General features: G+C 57.2%; 2 protein-coding genes across 4 annotated transcripts in view; one reads left to right on the top strand and one right to left on the bottom strand.

The window, feature by feature from the left end:
- Window positions 1-9,724, top strand: part of UNC13D (unc-13 homolog D) — a 22,980-nt gene extending 13,256 nt beyond the window's left edge. The window contains 8 exon segments of the mRNA XM_027770782.1: window positions 1,246-1,325; window positions 4,339-4,444; window positions 4,527-4,598; window positions 5,435-5,518; window positions 5,605-5,725; window positions 5,875-5,998; window positions 6,372-6,568; window positions 7,089-9,724. Of these exon segments, the coding sequence (XP_027626583.1) occupies window positions 1,246-1,325; window positions 4,339-4,444; window positions 4,527-4,598; window positions 5,435-5,518; window positions 5,605-5,725; window positions 5,875-5,998; window positions 6,372-6,568; window positions 7,089-7,210 (906 nt within the window). The 3' untranslated portion in view covers window positions 7,211-9,724.
- Window positions 9,725-9,873: 149 nt separating this feature from the next.
- The window catches only part of UNK (unk zinc finger), a 34,629-nt gene continuing 24,439 nt past the window's right edge, over window positions 9,874-20,063 (bottom strand). For 2 of the 3 annotated variants that reach the window (XM_027770783.1, XM_027770785.1), the window contains exons 9-17: window positions 16,942-17,084; window positions 16,307-16,507; window positions 15,769-15,834; window positions 15,154-15,328; window positions 14,350-14,451; window positions 14,065-14,253; window positions 11,434-11,615; window positions 10,643-10,900; window positions 9,874-10,178 (exon numbers count right to left, since the gene is read on the bottom strand). In XM_027770783.1, coding sequence (XP_027626584.1) covers window positions 10,023-10,178; window positions 10,643-10,900; window positions 11,434-11,615; window positions 14,065-14,253; window positions 14,350-14,451; window positions 15,154-15,328; window positions 15,769-15,834; window positions 16,307-16,507; window positions 16,942-17,084 — 1,472 coding nt within the window. In that variant the 3' untranslated portion in view covers window positions 9,874-10,022. The remainder of the gene's footprint in view (window positions 10,179-10,642; window positions 10,901-11,433; window positions 11,616-14,064; window positions 14,254-14,349; window positions 14,452-15,153; window positions 15,329-15,768; window positions 15,835-16,306; window positions 16,508-16,941; window positions 17,085-20,063) is intronic. The other variant, XM_027770784.1, reaches the window with a different exon arrangement.

Genomic DNA, 20,063 nt, shown 5'->3' on the forward strand with positions numbered 1-20,063 from the left:
TTCCTGGTGCCCCAGCTGGAGGGGGGCATCGCCAAGCACATCCAGAAACTCGTGAGCCTCAGGGAGTCTGTCCTGCCCGAGGATGTGAGTGCCCTGCTCGCCGACCCTGCCTGCTCCATGGGTCTAAGGTCGTGAAGGGGATGGGTGGGCAGGGGCAGGGGCAGGGGCAGGGTAAGTCAGTCCGCCCGACTTGGGCAGCCGTGTTCTCTCCTGGGACCTGTTTCCTCTAGGAGCGGAGCCGGTCACCCCACGGGCTCTCCCAGCACTGCTGTTTGGATAGGGGCCCCAGTCGGGGAGAATGGGGGTTTGTTTTCTCTTTTTTCTTTTCTTTTCTTTTTTTTTTTTTTGAGATTTTTGCTGAATGACGTGTCCATTTGCTTAGAGACAGAAAATGAGAAATCACTCTCAGGGAGGGGGGAATGGCCACACCACAATCCCTTCTCCATTCTCCTTTTGGCATTTTGGGCATGCATGCGTACATTTTAAGTTGCCGAGTCCGGGACTTGAACCTCGGTCAGTTACGTGGGAGTCCAGTGACGTAACCATTACGCCATCTGTTGGCCCCAGCTGGAGCTTCGTTGCCCAAGCAGGCCTGCATTGGCACCCCTCTGAGCTGCCCGCTGGCTTCACTGTCCTGTTACACAAGCCAGGGACCTCAGTGTCTGCGTGTGTGAGTGGGATGGTGACGCAACTCTTCAGTGGTCTCGGGGAAGGCTAGTTATTAACTCCCGGACATTTTATTCAGCGTTTATTTTACCCCGGGTACTGGCCTAAGTAGTGGGATAGATCAGCCAACCACGAACACAATCCCTGCTTTCCTAGGACTTGTGTTCCAGCAGGGGAGGTGGAGGAGCCGAATGAGTGTGTGTAGACAGAACTCCAGGAGTTACAGCCAGGGCTGTAAACAGATGTGAGACGCAGCTCACACAGCGTGCCAGATAACGCTGTGCTAAAGAGGAAAATTACAGGAGGCAAAGGAAGAAGGAACCATGAGGATTTCTAGGGGAAAAGTGTTCCAGGCAGAGGGAACGGCAGGAGCAAAGGTCCTGAGGCAGGACGAGTGTGGCCAGAGCAGACTGAGCAACAGGGAGAGGATGGCAGGGAGGCGGGCAGGGGCCAGGCCTGGCAGACATCACAGACCCTGCACACAAGTGCCCCTGCCCTGTTTCCTATGGGCTCAGGACAAGGGAATGGGGGAGGGCACAAAAATGGCCAGAGCTAGAGGCGCTTCCCTGCTCTCCCCAGGCCATTCTGCCCCTGATGAAGTTCCTGGAGGTGGAGCTTTGCTACATGAACACCAACTTGGTGCAGGAGAACTTCAGCAGGTCTGCAGCCGCCCCTGCCCAGTGCACCCCGTCGCCTCCACTCTCCTCCCACTCACCCCCTTCCTGGGCCTCAGCATCCAGTCTTCGGGAGTGCATGTGTGAGAGAAACCTTTGGTGACCTCCCTGAGAGGGTACAGCCAGCCTCCGCGGGCCTCGCTCCCTGGGGCCTCGCTCCCTGGGGCGGGAACTCACTGCTGCTGCACAAGCCTGCCTGGTTCTCACGGCCCAGCTGTGAGCATTGGTTCTCTGGGCCTGTGCTCAGGGTCTCCCTAACTGCTCTGCTGTCCCAAGCTCACAGCAATGGCCCTTGCCTTTGATCCGGGGGAACTTTTAGTCACAATCTCTCTCCCTTTTTTTTGGTTTAAGTTTTGCCATAGGGCACATGTGCTCTCTGAAGAGAGGGAGAGAAATCACCCCCTGGGGCATGGCCACGTGGCACTCCCTTCCCCCGCCTTCCCCTCACACACCCGTGCCTGGCATGTTTTCAAGTCACAGGTCTGGGACTCAAACTGTACCGTTGGCCATGTGGGACGCGGCCACGCCACCCATGCCACTGGCTGGCCCCTTGTAAGGGGTTTCCTAAAGCAGGGACCGAGGACTGCGGCAGCAGGGAGTGAAGACGGAGAGCACAGGACCTGGGGCCACCTGGTTCTGCGGCCAGCTTTACTGCCCCCTGGTGGCCTCGAGCAGTTACTCAGCTGTTCAGGGCAGGTGTAGACAGCTCTGGGCTTACTAAGGAGTTGGTGGGTCACATGACTTGCTGAGTGCACACAGCTCCGCACAAAGCAGGTGACCTCAGCGACATGTCAGGGACGATCTGCTTCCACGTGGAATCCAGGCCCTGGGGCAGCAGGACCCGGCTTCTCCCCTCCAAAAGTCCTGCTCGTTGGTACCTCAGGGCCCATGTGAGCCCGATCTTTATTTCCTAGGCCATATTATTATGCTTTTATTTTTTTTTGGAGAGGTTTTTGTGCTCACCAGGAAGCCAGAGAGAGACAGAGACAGAAAGCGAGAAATCACCCCCCAGGGGGGATGGCCATGCCGCAATCCCTTCTCCTCCATTCTCCTCTTGGGACCTTGGGTGTGCATGCATACATGCCCGGCGTGTGTTGAAGCCACCGGGTCCGGGACTTGAACTGTGGTTGACTACATGGGAGTCCAGCGATGTAGCCATTGGTTGGCCTACGTGGTAGTCGAGCTATGTAGCCATTACGGTAACTGCTGGTCCCCCTTCTCCTCCATTCTCCTTTTGGGATTTTGGGCATGCATGCACACGCACCCAGCATGAGTTCTAAGCCGTCGGGTCCAGGACTTGAACTGTGGTCAACTACATGGGAGTCCATTATGCCATCTGTGGTCCCATATTATGATACTTGTTTGGCATCATTATTTTTTTCCACATAAGCCAGAATTTATCTCCACTAAGACAGGAGATTTGCTCAGTGCTGTCTCAAAGCCTTTAAAACACTGCCCGGTGTACAACAGCTACTTACATGGGTCTCTCTGTCTCTCTGGTGAACTCATGTACCCTATAGCAAAATTCTCTTAAAAAAAAAAAAAAAAAGGGCTGGCCAGCAGATGGCAAAATAAGATTCAAGTCCTGGACCTGGCGGCTTAAACAAAAAAATGAGACCAGCAGATGGAGTCATGGTTAAGTTGCTGGATTCTCTTGTGGCCAATTGAGGTTCAAGTCCCAGACTCAGTGGCTTAGAAAGTCATGCCAGACAGGTGTGCATGCATGCCCCAAAACTTGAGAGGACAATGGAGAAGGGTTATGGCATGGTCATCCCTCTGGGTGTGTGTGTGTGTGTGTGTGTGTGTGTGTGTGTGTGATTTCTCACTTTTTACCTCCCTCTCTCTCTCTGGTGACCACGCATGCCTAATAGCAAAAATCTTTTTTTTTTTTTTTAAAGAAGATTGGTGGAAAAAAAAAAAAAAAAGATTGGTGGATGTGGGGCCAGCAGGTAGTGTGGTGGTTAAGGCACTAGACTTCCACATGGTTGATAGCAGTTCAAGTCCTGAATATGGCGGATTGAAAATCACTCTGGGTGCATATATATGCGTGCCCAAAATTCCAAAAGAATGGAGAAGGGACTGTGGCGTGGCCATCTCCCCGGGGGAAGACTTCTCATGTTCCTGCTCTCTGTCTGTCTCCAGTGAGCACATGTGCCCTATGATAAAAACACAACAGAAAGCAGTTAATTTCTGTTTTTTTGAAAGAAATTTGTTTTTTTGAGAGATATTTTTGCTATAGGGTGCATGTGCTTGCTGGAGAGAGAGAGAAAAATAGAAAATGAGAAATCACCCTCCGGGGGGATGGCCACACCACAATCCCTTGTCCTCCATTCTCTTCCTGGGATCTTGGGCACGCACGCACACGCACACATGCCCTGTGTTTCAAGTCACTGGGTCCGGGACTCGAACTGCAGTTGGCTATGTGAAAGTCCAGCAACAAACCTGCTACACCATCCGCTGGCCCCAGCATTCTTTTTTTTGTTTAATAATTATGTTATTTATTTATTTATTTAAATTTGACTAGAGAGAGAAAGTGAGAAAGCAAGCTGCCAGGTCCAGGACTCAAACCACAGTCGGCTGTGTGGGAGTCCAGTGTCCTTAACCACCATGCCACCTGCCGGCCCCTATTTGACATCCTTTTCAGGGCTGTGTCTTGGTCTGTTGCAGTCTCCCCACAAGGTGCTTGTCTATGCTCTGTGTTAAGATCTATTCATTCTGGCTACTCAGTCCTGAGGCATGAAGTTGTCACTGGGCCCTGCGTGCCAGGGGGCCCTGCTGAGGGGGATTTTTCGCTGAGGCCGAGACACATGTCGGATAGGACTAACCCCCTCTGTCCCTGCCTGTCCTCCTTCCTGGCTGCCAGCCCTGGCCCCAGCCTCACCTGTGGGGCAGGTGTTGGTGGAGGGTGGGTGTGGGAGCTGGACTCTGGGTCCCAGAGATCTCCCTTTCAAGACCGTCCTTGCTCCCCACTGTGCCTGTACCACTCTGCTCCTCCCAGCCTGCTCACCCTGCTGTGGACTCACACGCTCATGGTATTGGAGGAGGCAGCCGCCGCCCAGCGCACCTCGTCCCTGGCCTCACGCAGGCTGAAGATCGCTCTGCAGGTAATCACAGCGCCAGCCAGCCCCACCCCACCCCACCCCCACACTGGGAGGGTGCCAGGACTCACCCCTGGTGTCTCCCCAGAACCTGGAGATCTGCTTCCATGCTGAGGGCTGTGGCCTGCCGCCTGAGTCCCTGCACACAGCCACCTTCCAGGTAGGGAAGAAGCCTGCCCTCATGCACCCGCCTGCCTCCAGAACTCACTGCATAATGTATTAATGTATGGGGTCTAGCGCAAAAGAAAAAGTGGGCATCTTACTCAAAAGGACCTTGGGGTTGGGAACCAGCAGTTAGCGTAATGGCTATGTCGCGGGACTCCCACGTAGTCGACCGCAGTTCGCGTCCTGGACCCGGTGGCTTAAAACTCATGCCGGGCACGTGTGCGTGCATGCCCAAGATCCCGAGAGGAGAAGGGATTGTGGCGTGACCATCCCCCCTGGGGGGTGATTTCTCGCTTTCTGTCTCTATGTCTCTGTCTGGCGAGCGCACGTGCCCTATAGCGAAAATCTCTCAAAAAAAAAAAAAAAAAGTACCTCGGGGCCAGCCGGCCCTGTGGCTTAGTGGTTAATGGAGACAGATTCCACATGGCCAACTGCAGTTTGAATCTGGGCTCTGGAGGCTTGAAAAACATGCCAGGCACATGGGCTTGTGTGTCCAAAATCCCAAGAAATGGAGAAAAGTTTGCAGTGTGACCACACCCTGCTGAGGGTGCCTTCTGCCTCTCTCCCTCTCTCTGGAGAGGGCTCATGGCCTCTGACAATTTATATGTAAATACATATATACACACACACATTCCCAACTGTAAGACAGTGATAGAGCATTAAACCAGGGGCGGGGCCCTAGGCTGGTGGGACTACACCTGGGCCCCCCCAGCCCTAGTACTTTCTATTGCAAACTGATGGCTCACCTCTTGGCTGGGAGCTTCAGGAGGGCAGGACTGGACTGTGGTCAGACATGAGAGTTCAGGTGGCCCCTGGATGTGCTGTTCACAGGCTCTGCAGGGGGTCCTGGAGCTACAGGCTGCCTCCACCCACGAACTCATCCGGAAGTACTTCTGCAGCCGCATCCAGCAGCAGGTGAGGCCTCCCCGCCCCGCCCCCGGCTCCCACTGTGGGCCCTGGAGCCTGACCTTGATTCCAGCAGACCCTGCCATGCTCCCCAGGCGGAAACCACCTCTGAGCAGCTGGGGGCTGTCACCATCAAGGCCTCCTACCGCACCTCTGAGCAGAAGCTGCGCGTGGAGCTGCTCAGCGCCTCCAGCCTGCTGCCCCTGGACTCCAACGGTGAGGGAAGGCCGCCTGCCCCGCGCCCACACCCTCCCGGACTCAGCGGCCTTCAGGTTCTGGGTGTTTCCTCTGCAGGGGGCAGGGAGCCGGGGTTTGGGAGGCTGGGTGTCCCTCAGCCAGTGTCCCCTCTGCTGGGCCCCTTCCAGGCTCCAGTGACCCCTTTGTCCAGCTGACCCTGGAGCCCAGGTATGAGTTCCCTGAGCTGGCCCCCCGGGAGAGCCAGAAGCACAAGAAGGACCTTCACCCACTGTTTGATGAGACCTTTGAGTTGTGAGTGGGTCCCCACGCATCTCCCAGCTGGACACCCCGCAGGCCCACTCCTGACTGGGGCCAAGAGACTCCCGAGACGAGCACGCTGGGACTTCCCCCGGGGAGGAGTGGGCTTCCACATGCTGACCTCAGAGGCTCCCAGGGAAGGGTCCTCAGGCACCTGCTCTCCTTCCCCAGGACAGGTAGGCCTGGGGACACAGGACCCCCTGAAGTGTCAGTCCTGCCCCCCAGCCTAGACGTGCCAGGCTGAGAACTGACTTTTGTAATCCAAATCCCACTGCCCTGGCCTGTCCTCAGCACGGGGGTCATGTACTGGGGCTGGGGCGGGGAGCCCTGCTGGGGACACACAGCTGAGCTCCTGTGTCCCTACCAGCCTGGTGCCTGCTGAGCCGTGCCAGAAAGACGGGGCGTGCCTCCTGCTCACCGTACTGGACCACGACACGCTAGGGGCCGACGACCTGGAGGGGGAGGCCTTCCTACCGCTGCACACGGTGCCTGGCATGACTGGCTCTGAGGAGCCTGGGGAGGTGCCGCAGACCCGCCTGCCCCTCACATACCCTGCACCCAATGGTAGGCCAGGGTCCCAGAGGTGAAGTCTGTGTCTGTGAAAGGTGGGAGCCCGTGTGAGGATGCCCGCTGGGCCAGATCTCCTGGTCTAATCGAGCCCAGTGAAGTGTACATGGGGCGATGTGTCAGTGACACTCCCTGGCAGGGGGCTGGCACTAAGAGGTTCACCTGGGCGGGGGCCTGAATCTCGGAGCAGGGGCACATCCCTGCAAAGCCTGCCAGTCTTGGCACCAGGAGTCTGCACGTCCGTGCACCCACGTGCTGGTGTAAGTGCTGTGTGCGCACACCGGCCAACGAGGCAGGCGCTACGATCAAGCGGGTGAGGAGGCTGAGGCATGATGTGGCTCCTTAGCTCAGCGGCAGTCGGGTCAGAGGGTGCGGGCGGCAACCGCACGCTTCCTGCCTGGTCTGCCTGCCCCGTCCGCAAGCACGGCTGGGACAAGCTGGCCAGGGGAGTCCCTCCAGGCTGGTGGCGGGATGAAGCAGTGCCAACCCCTCTGACCCCCAACCACTTTCTCCACAGGGGATCCGATCCTGCAGCTGCTGGAGGGCCGTAAGGGTGACCGCGAGGCCCAGGTTTTTGTGCGGCTGAGGCGGCAGCGAGCCAGGCAGGCCTCCCTGCATGCCCCACGACTGGGGCGGTAGCAGTGGGGACCCGAAGGGGCTTTTCTTTGGCCTAACACTCGGGGAGCCAGGGCAGGCTCACGTGACAGGGTACCGCCAGCAGTATCTATACTCCCTCCTCCCTTGAGGTCTGGCCTCCTCCTCCACCACATGCCAGCACCAGTGGGAGGGGCTCCTGCCTGTCCCCCCCTAGGAAAAGCTCTCTGGTGGGGCAGGGCCTGGGGCCATCTGTCTCCACGTCTGTTCCAGCCACAGACACTGCATGGGGGCCAGGCTCACTGGACCTAGTAGAGGGGACCTGTCAGAGATAAGGCCACACGCTGTGCTGGGAAGGAGGCAGTGACCTTGACTACAGGGGGCCCAGGTCCTCTCCCAGGGAGCCTCTAGGCTTCCCCAGCTGCCTCACCACTCAGGTGTGGGCTGTTCCCACGGCTAAGGTGGGGATCTTGGCCCACCCCATTGGTCAAAGGCCCTCGCTGAGGGCCCCACCTCCTCACCCCCACATAAACAAGCACACTGCTGGCTCTGGAGGGGTTCGAGCTGGGGGCAGTGAGGCTGGCATGGAGGGACCGAAGCAGAAGGGACCGCCTGTGTGCAAATGTCACCTCCCGAGGGCAGCATCTGCCACCTAAGGACTTCAGTGAAAATAAATAAAGCAACAACCCACTGTCTGTTTAGGAGATCTGCTGCTGGTCTCCAGGGGGGCCCAGGTTACAACCAGACTCCTTCCTAGCCCTCAGGAGACCTGGAGCCACCACCCCCCTCCTCAGGCTTTTTACAAGCAGCAAGGTTGTAAAGCTCCCCTCCGGGGAGCCAGGAGGGCCTGGCTAGTGTCCCGGCTGCAGGATTGGAACTAAGCGCTTTACCACTCATCTGTGTCTGCTGCCTGGGCCAGGAGCCTTCACTCTGGAGTGCTCTACAAGCAGGGCCTCCCAGTGCTTGGAGGAGTAGGGCCCCAGCCTCCCCTGGAGGAGGTGGCTCCCGTGCACGGAGCTGGAGCGAGGCCCGGTTGTCACCCAAGCTGGGAGACCCTGGTTGAGTCCCCTGACCTCCCTGCCCACAGAGAGGATGGGGAGCAGCAGGTGGTTACACGGGCTGACTGCCAAGGCCCCTTCAGGTCTGAACCTGAGCCTGGACAGCTAGGGTACCACTAGGGTGTCTTCTCACCACTCCCCAAGCCCGGCCAAGGGCTTGCTTCCTAAGCCTTGGATCCCGCCCCTGCAGCAGGTGGGATGAGGCAGCAGGCAGCGGCTGGCCGTCTCCTCTGGCCCCACGCCTTCGTTTTTGTGCACCTCATCCTGAGGGGGAAGAGTGTGTTCCCTGAGAAACTGTCAGGGACCCTACTGCCTTTTGGAAAAAGCAAGCCAGTCACAGCCCCGAGCAGGAGTCATGGGCACAGGAGGGGTGTCTGTGTCCACAGCTGAGTCTGCCAAGTCCTCAGTCCAGCACAAAGGTGTGGGCGCAGCTGGCCCACCCCATAGTTCACAGGCCTTCATTCGGGGCCCTACCCCTCACCCCCACATCAACAAGCTACTACTCCAAGTTCATATTTTATTTCCAATAAGTTTGGAGCTCTGTTGATTTTTGCATTTTTGTAAAAAAGGAGAAATTTTTCACTTAATTCATTGAAAGCCCTTTCGTGCTGAGCCCGAGGGGGGCCTGGGCCAGACCCTTCGCAGTCTCGCTCCTGCCTTTCACCCAGTGCTAGGAGCAGGACTGCCGCCCTCCGCCCACCTGCCCTCCCGCCCCCGCTGCCTTTCTGTACAGACAATGTTTAAAACGGAAGCTAAGACACAAGTACGTGGACAGGCACACACACATGCACACGGCATCCGCCCAGGCGGGCCGGACGTCAGCTGCACTCGGAGAGCACCAAGGAATGCATACAGAGCCCCTCCGGGAGGGAGGGCAGGGCCTATGCCCGCTCGGTCCCCAGTCCGCACTCCTCCCCACAATTGCCCTGCTAGCTGCCAGAGGGAGGGGACGGGCTGCATGAGGGCATGCCAGAGGGAAGGGACGGCTGGAGGGCCACAGAGGGCAGTGCCAGCCTGGCCAGTGGCCCTGGGGCCAGGAAGGCCCCTCTGGGGAGTCCAGGAGGAAAGGCCTGAGAGAGCACCTCAGGCCTCAGGAACCTGAGGGACAAAACTGGGCCTTGCCCCCTGTGGGGCTTCAAGGGCCCAAGTGTGGGGAGCCAGGCTGGCCCTGACATGCCAGCCTGCTAGTCTCAGCTGTGTCCCGAGGACTAAACACACATTGGTAAGCCTAGGGGCTGCCGCCTCAGACCCCCAGCACACACACCTCCTACGGCATTTCCTGCAGGGACTGGGCCAGCCCTGGGGAAGGGGAGGCCTCCATGCCTCTGCCGCTTGCCCTGGTCTGGGGCATGGGGTGAGCGGGTCCGGCCCTGAAGGCCTTTCTCCTCCCTGACCCTTGCAGCTTCCCTCCCTCCCCTGCTCAGGCCCAGGAAGAAGTTAAAAAGAGTTAGTTCCTACATAAAAAAGAGACAGAAAAGGATTCTCTGCCAAAAGGCCAGTGGGAAAAGGGGGGACTCGTCTGCAGCAAAAGGGTTGGGGATGGGCAGGGGAGGACTGCAAAATAGTCTTCTGTTACAAAGTGCTTGGTAAATCTGTTTTAAAGTGTGTGTCTATGTCTATATACAGATACACACAGACACTTCACACACTGGCTGCCCACACATACCCGCACACACACAGATGTATACATAATCATATACATACATACATACATACATATATACACACACACATATATATATATACTTTAAAAACTTCTAGGGGAGAAGACACGGGCCCGGCCGAGCCAGGCCTGTGGGTCACGACTGGAGAGCGTGGGCCCGGCTAGGCTGGCAGACGGGGCACTCGCTGCCCTCGGCACACAGCTCACACAGCACAGCGTGTTGGCACGGCAGCACCGCCCGGTTCTGCTCCTGACACTTAAGGCATTTCACCGACTGCATGTGGAACACGGCCTGCAGGAAAAGTGACATCGTGGTCACGGGTGTGGTCGCCGCCAGCCTAGCCTCGCCTCAGCCCCTGGGGTGGAGACCGAAGCACAGCACTCCAGGTGCACCTGCACTCTTCCTCCCACAGACTTCGGCCTCTCGCCCCCTTTGACTTTATAGTGACCATGGGTGCAAGGACTGTGACATGCCCAAGGTGGCAGGGCCACATCTGGGGCCTGGCCACCGATGCCTATGAGACGAATGCTCTCCCCATGGTGCCGACACCCCAGGCCCAGCAGGGCATCCAGAAGTGCAGATGGGCAGACCTGGGCCTGAGCCGGATGGAATGTGGAGTAGAGGGCACCGCTCAGGCCCAGGCACCTCAGGGCCGCTCAGCTGGCGCCGCCCTCAAAAACACAGCCTTCCCTCAGCCCTCCCAGCAGACCGGGGTTATTGCACATCCCACCAACATCCCTGACCTCCTGGCTGACCTTGTCCACTTGCTCCAGGTGGGCCCGCAGCTGCTTCTGGAGGGAGCAGAGGGTGGAGAGCGACAGGGCCTCCAGCTCAGAGAAGGCAGGCAGGGCCTGGGGCTCAGGCCCCGCGTGCAGTCGTTCTAGCTCCTCCTGTAGCTTCTTCACCTGCACCTCCAGCGCGTCCCTCTGTTCCCGGGCCAGCTCACACTCGGCACCGGCTGCACTGGCCCGCTCACCAGCCTCCTCCGCCTCCTTCTTCCAGGCATCACAAGCCTGTGGGTGCAACATGCGGCATCTCGTCACGATGCCCTGCCCCTGGTCCCTGCAGAGCTTATATGGCCTCTCTGAATGCGGGTCTGCTGGGAAGCTAGGTCTGCTGTCTGGGGAGGGCACAGGAAAGAGGCTGGCGGTGGCTTCAGGACTTGCAGGAGAAGGTCCCTCCGTGGACAGGGAAGGGGGCTGGGCCTGGCAATGGCAAGGGGCAAAAGGCAGACCTGGCATCCTGCCCACTAGGGGCAGTGAAACTGGGGCAGGATAGCAGGCCTACCCCACAATCTACAATCCTATACCTGAAGCCCTGTAGGGTCAGGTGGTCCTGAGACTGGGCTACACCCAGGAGCCCTAGATCTGTGGCAACAACCACCCAGGGTCCTGACTGGCAAAGCCAACCCTCCCGTGCAGGGAGGGTAGTCTCTGCTCTGACCTTTGGGGCCTCCTATCCCCCACCCTCCTACCCGCACTGCATGGGGTGGGCTTGGGCTGGAGCCATCTGGCATGGGGAGGCAGGTGGGCGTGGGGCCCAGTACCTGCTTAGCCTGCTTCCAGGACTCCTCCCACTGCTTGATGGTGCCGTTGGCTTCGTCTAGCTCTTGCCGAAGCCGGGCCAGCTCAGCAGCCCCTGGCCCTGATAGGAAGGCAGGGGAAGTGCCCGGGGAGAAGCTTCCAGAGGCAAAGTGCTCCCAGATGCTGCTGTTCATCCCGTTCAGACCTGCCCCAGGGAGGGGAGGAATATCAGCTGGAGGATTTGGGGCCCAGGCCCTTGCCAGTCCTGCCTGGAAAACTCCCCGGGGCTGGCTGTCCTCTGGGTGGGTGTGCAAGGCCCCAGCAATGCCAGGCTGGGGGTTTCTGCAGGGACAGGAGGGCAGACTGTGAGGGTACCATGGGCTGGCTCAGATCTACATGTTAGCACCACTTGCTAATATTAACTGCTGCTTAACTTTTTCCTTAAAAGTTGCTAGAGGGCACATGCACTTGCTGGAGAGAAAGAACAGAGATTAGGGAGAAAGCACCCCAGTGGGGTGACACTGCAATCTCTTTTCTCCATCCTGTGGGGGTTTGGGGCAAGCATATCCATCCAGCATGTTTTTCAGGGCACTAGAACAGGGATTCAAACTAAAGTCAGCCACATGGGAGCTGGCTCCCTTAATCTCTAGTTTGCCTAGCTGCCACTTGAGTCTCAGCATCTTCACCTATAAAATGGGGATGCCATCAGTTCCCTCACAGGGGGCCAGGAGGTACTGTCTGAGGACCTCTGTGGGGGACGTCACCTTTGGGCAAGAGCCCGGGGAGCCTTCCTGCGCCCTAATGCGAAGCCCAGGAAGGGATACAAGAAGAGAGACACAGGCTCGAGCCTCCTGCAACGGCAGAGTAGAGCAGGAAGAACTCAGGGAGCCCCGAGTCCATGTGCCTTGTTTCAAAGAGGGGGACAATGAGACTGAGAACCACCCAACAGCAGTGGGCCCAGATGCGGCCAGGACTTTTGGCTGCGAAGGCCAGCTCTCCCAGTCGAGCTGCTCGCCTCGCTCGTGCGCCCACTGCCCGGTGTACTCAGGCAACAGATGCTTACTGCTCCCAGCACCCCGTTCCTTGTTCTGGGTAGCCCCTGGCTTCCATCTCTGGCCTCATTCTGCCTACACAAATTATTCTAGTTCCCTTCCCCACTAATCCCGCCAGGACGTTCCAGACGGCCTGTCCTCTGAGCACCAGTGCACACGGAAGCTCTGCAGCGCACCCACCTGCTGACCCGGGGGGATGCTAGGATCCCTGCACCTGCATGAGACCAGCCCACAGCAGGCTCTGCCCGCCCCTTCCCACTCGGGCATCTACTCTTGGAGAAGTGGATTCCTCAGAGGGCCTGCTGCCCCACCTGTCTAGGTTAGGTTAGGTGCCCGCTGTTACCCTACTAGGGTAAGTAGAGATGCCCCTGGAATTGGGGCAAGTCAGAAAAATGTAACGCTGCCAATCTGAAGCTGACACAGCAACGCAGTACAGGGAACAGCCTCTTCGGCCCCAGAAAGGTGCTAAGAAATCATTGTGCTGCCTGGACTCTGCAATGAGATTAGGTAAGCTCCCAAATGTGATCAGAACATCAAAGGCTCTGGGTCTGGCAGTCTGACCAGGGAGCCCAGCACCCCCCACCCCGGGTTACTTCAGGTCTCTCTGGAGAGCTGCTGAGGGGAGAGGGAGTGAGAGCATCAGCTGCGGGTGATCGAGAAGCTGGGAGGGGCCGGGGACCACAAGGAGCACTGCGCAAGGCGCTTCATGCCCACCAGCTCAGGGAACCCCCACCAGCCCTGACCGAGACCGCGCCCGGCCTGCGGTGGCAGAGCCCCTAAGTCTCCAGACAGGCTTCCCACATGAGAGCGTCACATGTCCTCTAGAGCCCCGTCGGGTATCTTCCCGTGTTGGGCAAGCAGCCTCTTGGGCTAGGTCTGGATGCCCCTCGTGTCTGTGCCCACCAGGAAGACTCCTGAGCCTAGGGAGAGCCTGTGCCAACTTTTCTTTTTTTTAAGTTTTTATTTTTATTTTTAATTTTTTTGCCATATAGCACATGTGCTCACTGGTGAGGCAGAAAGACACAGAGAGGGAAAGTGAGAAATCGCCCCCAAGGGGGATGGCCACACTGCAATTCCTTTCTCCATTCCCTTGGGATTTCTGGTGGGAATGCACGCACATGTGCTGGTATGCATTTCAAGCCGCTAGGCATGGATTCAAACCATGGTCAGCACCTTAACCACTAGGCCATCTGCTGGCCTCCCAACTTCTCTCTTGGCCTCTTGTGACCCTGGTTGGTGTGAGCTAGCCACTTGGCGCTGTAAGTGACTGGGCAAAACTGAACCACACTGCAGGGCAGGCCAGACCTGGGCCCTGGCGACTCTGGGACCACTGCTTCTCCCTGACCTGGCCCTCTGCCTGGTGCTTTCCTCCCAGGGTTTTACCTGATCACCACCACCTCACAGCAGAGGGAACTACGGCAGGGAGGCTGAATCACCTGCCCAGGGTCACGCACAGGAGTGATAGAGCAGGGACCCGACTGCCTTTCAGCCCAAAGCTTACTTCTAACCTGAGTGACAGGATGGGGACAGAGTGGCCAAAGACATCTTCTAAAAGCCCAGGTCCCCACCCAGGTCTCCTCAGTGAGCCATGCCCTCTCTTACCCAAAGATCCATGTGATGCCGAGGTTCCCAAAAACGTGTTTTCTGACTGGCTCAGGTGGCCCTGGGGCTGCTGCAGGAAGTGTGAGGAGAGGCTGACAGGAGGGGATGGGGACGCTGAGTGGAAAGAGGCAGAGCTGCCCAAGGAGCCTGGGATGTTCACGGGCGCGGAGCTCTGCAGCATACTGCCGCCTGCAGGAGAGGTCAGGAAGTGAGGACCAGGCACGGCCACCGTGAGCAGGAGACCTGGGCTGGGCAGGGCCCGCACACCCGCCCACTGCTCCATACCAACTGTGATGCTGCCTGGGGCAGGCATGGTGCTGTCATCAAAAGTCTTCTCCAGGGCGGCCACCCCAAACTCGTTCAGGTCCAGATCGTCCAAGGCTGACTCTAGGATGGCAAGATGGAAATGTGGCCTCCCTGCACCATGCATCCTCAGCTCCAGGCCCCCCGACCATTCCTACATCACCTCCTACTCGCACTGCACCTTCAAGCTCAAGCCTCTTGAGCCCTGTGCTCTCAAGCCTGTGCCTGCACATGCCCACGGTGACCCCTCCTGCCACCTGCCCCAAAGTCTCCCCACTTAGAAGCCCTGCTTGATACCCTCAGGGGGAATCAGTCTCATCCCTGGCATTACAGGTTGTGTCTCCCCCGAGTGTACTGCGGGTATGGGTTGCTGGGCCCTTAGTGAGGAGTGGGCGGCTTGATGTAGTAAGTGCCCGACAAATGTCCCTGCCCTCGGCCAAACAGGACTGGGCGGGTGGACAGTTTCCCTCCAGAGTGCAGGAACAGCAGGTTATCACATCTCCCCAGGGCCTGCACAGGACCCGGCACCAAGTGGGCGCCCGTAAGTAAATGCTGAAGACGAGGGGCACTGTTCTCAATTGGCCAAGAACTCGAGAACAGCTGTGCAGGTGTGCACTGCACAGGACACCCAGTGACAGAGTCAAAGGGCCCAGCATGCCCACGCAGACTAACCACAGAACATGCGTCTGGAGCAACCAGTATGCTGATCTGAGTCTCACGCAGACATCTGGGTGTCTCTGACCCCAGACCCAGTTCCAGGCTTGTCAACAGAAATGGCTCAATTACCGATGACTGACTCTACCGTGTCGCTGGTGGGATAGAAGGGCAGAGCGTTTGCATTCATGCCAGGGGCGTTGCTGGTGCCCGCAGGACTAGGGGGAGTGGCTGCCAGGCTGGAGGTGATGCTAGAAGAGATGCTTGAGGTCAAGGGGCTGCCCACGGGGAGGATGCCCAGCACGTCCTGCAACGACAGAGTGAGGAGAGGCAATGGGAGGCCTGCAGGTGCAAGCCATGGCCAGAGTTTCCTGGCTCTCCTCTGGCTGCCCCAGGCCCAGACACACACCCTATCCAACACCCGTGGAGAAGCTGGCACTGGAGAAGCGGGCTCAGAGGCCACAGGCCACTCACCCTGGAGTTCCACAGACAAAGGAGGCTGTGAGTACAGCTTCAGGCACACGCAGGTGCTCAAGAACTACCTGACTGGCTGGTGAGGTAGAGCAGTCTGGAAGGGGAGAGGCTCCAGGGCCTGACCCACCCTCTGGACTTGGGGCTGGGACTACACCTCAGTCCTGCTCTCAGCTGGCAGGGAAAGTGCTGTCCACTTCCTGAAGCCTGCTGGGTTCTGGGGCTGTCCTGCCCACAATGGGTGGCAGAGGCGAGAAAGGAATGAGACCCCTGTACCTGTTTGGGCTGAAGCAGAGGCTGCTCTTGACTCCTCGGCTCTAGCGCGTGGGCTTTTAATTTGGCCTGAGAGAGAAGAGCCAGGGAGCAGATGAATGTGGGATTGGGTGTGCTGGGCCCAGGAGCCTCCCGAACTGCTATAGCCCACTGAGAGGGAGAGGTCCCAGACGCGTGCCCCGCCATGCAACTCCCATTCTCACCCTCCCACCCAGCCTCGCCCTACTCCTTTCACCACCCTAAGCAGGGAGCTGCTCTTCCCCTCCTGGGTGACTCAGCCTCAGAAAAGTCCAGACGTTTCTCTCCATGCCCACTGAGGAACCTGGTCCTGCAGCCCTTCTCTGAACTAGCTCTGCCTCATTGGGGAAGCCATTTAGCCTCTCTGGCCTTCCTGCCTCCAGACACTGCTCACTCTGCTCAGCCCTGAAGAGGCTAAGGACAGGGAGCCCCAGCTCCCAGTCACCCTCCCACTCCTGCAAGGCTCTCACTCCACGCAGGCAATGGCCAACCATGCAGGGCTTTGCTCTCCCCGATCGCTTACCTGGCATTTGAAATTTTTCAGGTATTCCGCTCCCACCTGGTCTTCCCTCTCGAAGCCGGGAGCCTTCTTATAGCTGCCAGGGGCCAGGCCAGACTCCCCAGGGAAGACAATGCCCTCAAGGTTTGGGGGCTTCCTGACGGAGCCCGGAGGGGAGCCACAGAGATTGGATGGGCTGCCCAAGCTGCTATTTCTACAGAGGAGCTGCAGGAAGGAGGGGCAGGCAGTGGGCACAAGGCAGCTAGGTGTGTGGCCCACCCTCCAGCCCCTCCTCCGAGCAGGCTCTTTAGCCAGGGGCTCACTTCATCTCCAATGGGCAGCAATGGGCTCTCAGGAGCCCTCCGAACCTCATGAAGGAACTTGAGGGAACGAAGAGTGACAGAAGGCTTTGTCCCTTCAACCAAGCCCACCCAGGCTGATCAGTTGGAGCTCTGGGGACTGCCTCTCCCCATTAGCTTTTGATAAAGAACCCTGGGGTAAAAAACCCTGGGGTAAAAAGGGCAGAACCCTATGGCCCAGGACAAATACCAGGCCTCTGCTGCAAGCACAGGCTGAGAGGGTTAGGAAAGGAGAGGTGAGTGTTGGCTGTGGGGCAGGCATGACACACACCCACCCCTGCGCCCCGGACAGGCACGTACGGCACTGAGGTCAGGGGCATGTGGGCTGGAGGGGCTCACAGGCACCGAGTCTCCGGCAGCAGATGGCATGTACAGGACAGGACCCGGCTGGGTAGGGCTGGACACAGCTGAAGAAGGCTGTAGGTCGTCACTCAGGGATGGTTCTGCAAGAGATGCGGGTAGGGACAGCAGGCTCTTGAGTCAGTTCTGCCCCTCCAAAATGCTCTGGGTGCAGCCTACACACGGAGGGGCAGCTCCCATCGCTGCTCCAGGAGCACTGTCCTGGGCCTGCCGTGTGCCGGTGTTGAGCAGGCCTCTGCGTGAACTGTGAGCCCCATGATGATGGGGTGCAGCTCCCAACACGGTCTCTACTGCACAGGCGAGACAGCCCAGGCTCCCCGAGTTAAGGCATCTACCGAGGTGCCAGCCAGCGTCAGGAGAGCTGGGACCTGGACCTCGATCTGCGGGGTCCAAAGCCAGACTCATTCGTCAGTTCTCTGCCCACCCCTGAGCACCATCTCCAGGTCCTCAGTTTACATTCCCTCTGATCTCAGACAGGGCCTGAGCCTGGAGAGAGGTCAGGAGAACCAGAGCAGTGGCATGGGGTGGGGACAGGTGCTGACAGGTTAACTGGAGCGCCCTCTCCGAGACGGGGAGGAACCGTCCTGTGCTGTCCCGTGTGGCAGCCACAAGGCATGTGTGGCCACTGAGCACTTAAAACAGGCAAGTCTGGGCTGAGACATGCTGGTGGTGTGAGAGTGCATGCTGGATCCCAAGGACTTGGTACGGAAAGAGTAAAACGTCTTCATAAATTTTTATATAAATTATTTATTGAGGGGCTGGCAAGTGGCAAGGTGGTTAAGGGCGCTGGACTCCCACACAGCCAACCATGGTTCGAGTCTGGACCTTGTGACTCGCTTTCTCACTTTCCTTCTTTCTCTCATTCTACCCCTATCCAGTCAAATTAAAATGAATAATAAGTAAATAAAGTTAAAGAAAATAATTATTAAAAAAAAAATGATTTACTAAACTTTTTTTTTCTTTTTTTTTTTTGAGAGGTTTTTGCTATAGGGCGTGTGCACTCGCCAGAAAGACAGAGAGACAGAAAGCGAGAAATCTCCCCCAGGGGGGATGGCCACACCGCAATCCCTTTTCCTCCATTCTCCTCTCAAGATCTTGGGCACACATGCACACATGCCCAGCGTGAGCTTAAGCCACCGGGTCCGGGACTTGAACTGCGGTCGAATACATGGGAGTCCAGCGACATAGCCATTACGCTAACGGCTAGTCCCTGAAGTAAACTGTTTTAAGGTTTTTGTCAAAAGGCACGTGCACTCACCAGAGGTGGAGCGGCCATGCCACAATCCCTTCTCTTTCATTCGCTTCTCAAGATTCTGGGAACACACGCACAGGTGCACAGTGTGATTTCAAACTACCAGGTCTGGGACTCAAACCAGTGATCAGCCACATGGGAGTCCAGTGTCTTAACCATGTCATCCACTGTCCCTTGAAATAATATTTTATATTGGCTAAATAAAAATACTGGGTGATTGGGACCAGCAGTTAGCATAATGGCTATGTCGCTGGACTCCCATGTAGTTGACCGCGGTTCGTGTCCCGGACCCGGTGGCTTAAAACTCACGCCGGGCGCGTGTGTGTGCGTGCCCAAGATCACGAGAGGAGAACGGAGAAGGGATTGCGGCGTGACTATCCCCCCTGGGGGGTGATTTCTCGCTTTCTGTCTCTCTGTCTCTCTCTGTCTGTCTGGCGAGCGCACGCGCCCTATAGCAAAAACCTCTTCAAAAAAAAAAAAAAATACTGGGTGGCTGAAAAAGTCGTGACATATTTTTTACACAGAAAAACACGTCATGTGGAACTTTTAATTCCCCCCAAAAGGGACAGCATATGGTGTGATGGTTACATTGCTGGATTCCCACGTAGTTGACTGTGGTTCAAGTCCCAGACCTGGAGGCTTGAAACTCACACCAGGCGCGCGCGTGTGTATGTATAATGTGTCCAAAATCCGAAGAAAATGGAGAAGGGATTGTGGTGTGACCATCCTCCCTGGGGGATGATTTCTCACTTTCTGTCTCTCTGGTGTGTGCAAGTCCTGTAGCAAAAAATTTCTCGCTTAAAAAAACAAACAACAAAGAAGCATGTCAAGATGTTCCCCGAAGACCCAGTTTGTTGAAGTTAACTGAACTACTTCTTTTGCTGTGCGTGGTACACGTGGTACTGTTTCAGATGAGGGTCTCACGTGATCTTCCTGCCTCAGCCATCGAGGGGCCGGGACTACAGGCATGTACTGCCACCCTCAACGTTAAGGGTGAGCGGGGCTGAGCCTGGACCTCCCGTGTGGCCCCACCCTGCCCAGCAGCAGTGTCTAGTGCTCGCTACCATGCCCGGGCCTCTTTCGATTTTTCTTTTTTGCTTGACAGTACACGCATTTGCCAGAGACAGGGAGAAAAGGGAGAGGAAGAGGGAAAGAAAAAAAAGCACCCCTCATGGGGCATGGTCACAGCACAATCCCCCTTCCTTCAGAAGGTGGGCTGGGCGTGCGCACATGTTCATATGCTTCTCAAGCAGACGGGCCCAGGACTGAAACTACGCAGTCAACTTTATGGAGTCTAGCCACCTTAGCACAAGACCTCTGAGCTAACCCACTCTTTTTTATTAAAAAAATTTAAAAAAAGAATTATTTAAATTTATTATCATTTTTTAATTTACCCAGAGAAAGACAGAAAGAGAGAAAGGGCAAGTGAGAGCAAGCCGTCAGGTCCAAGACTCAAACTGTGGTTGGCCACGTGGGAGTCTATCTCAGCCACTGTGGCATCTGCTGGCCAACTCCACTTTTTTTTTTTTTTTTAACCTGGTTTCTGGGAACTATAAAACACATGGGAGTGGAACCAGCAGTTAGTGTAATGGTTATGTCGCTGGACTCCCCACATAGTCAACTGCGGTTTGAGTCCTGGAGCCGGTGGCTTAAACTCACACCAGGCACGTGTGTGTGCGTGCCCAAGATCCCGAGAGGAGAATGGAGGAGAAGGGATGGCGGCGGGGCCATCCCCCCTGGGGGGTGATTTCTCGCTTTCTGTCTCTATATCTCTCTCTGTCTGTCTGGCGAGTGCACGTGCCCTATAGCA

Source organism: Tupaia chinensis, unplaced genomic scaffold (genome assembly GCF_000334495.1).
Source record: "Tupaia chinensis unplaced genomic scaffold, TupChi_1.0 Scaffold000159_1, whole genome shotgun sequence".
NCBI lineage: Eukaryota > Metazoa > Chordata > Mammalia > Scandentia > Tupaiidae > Tupaia > Tupaia belangeri.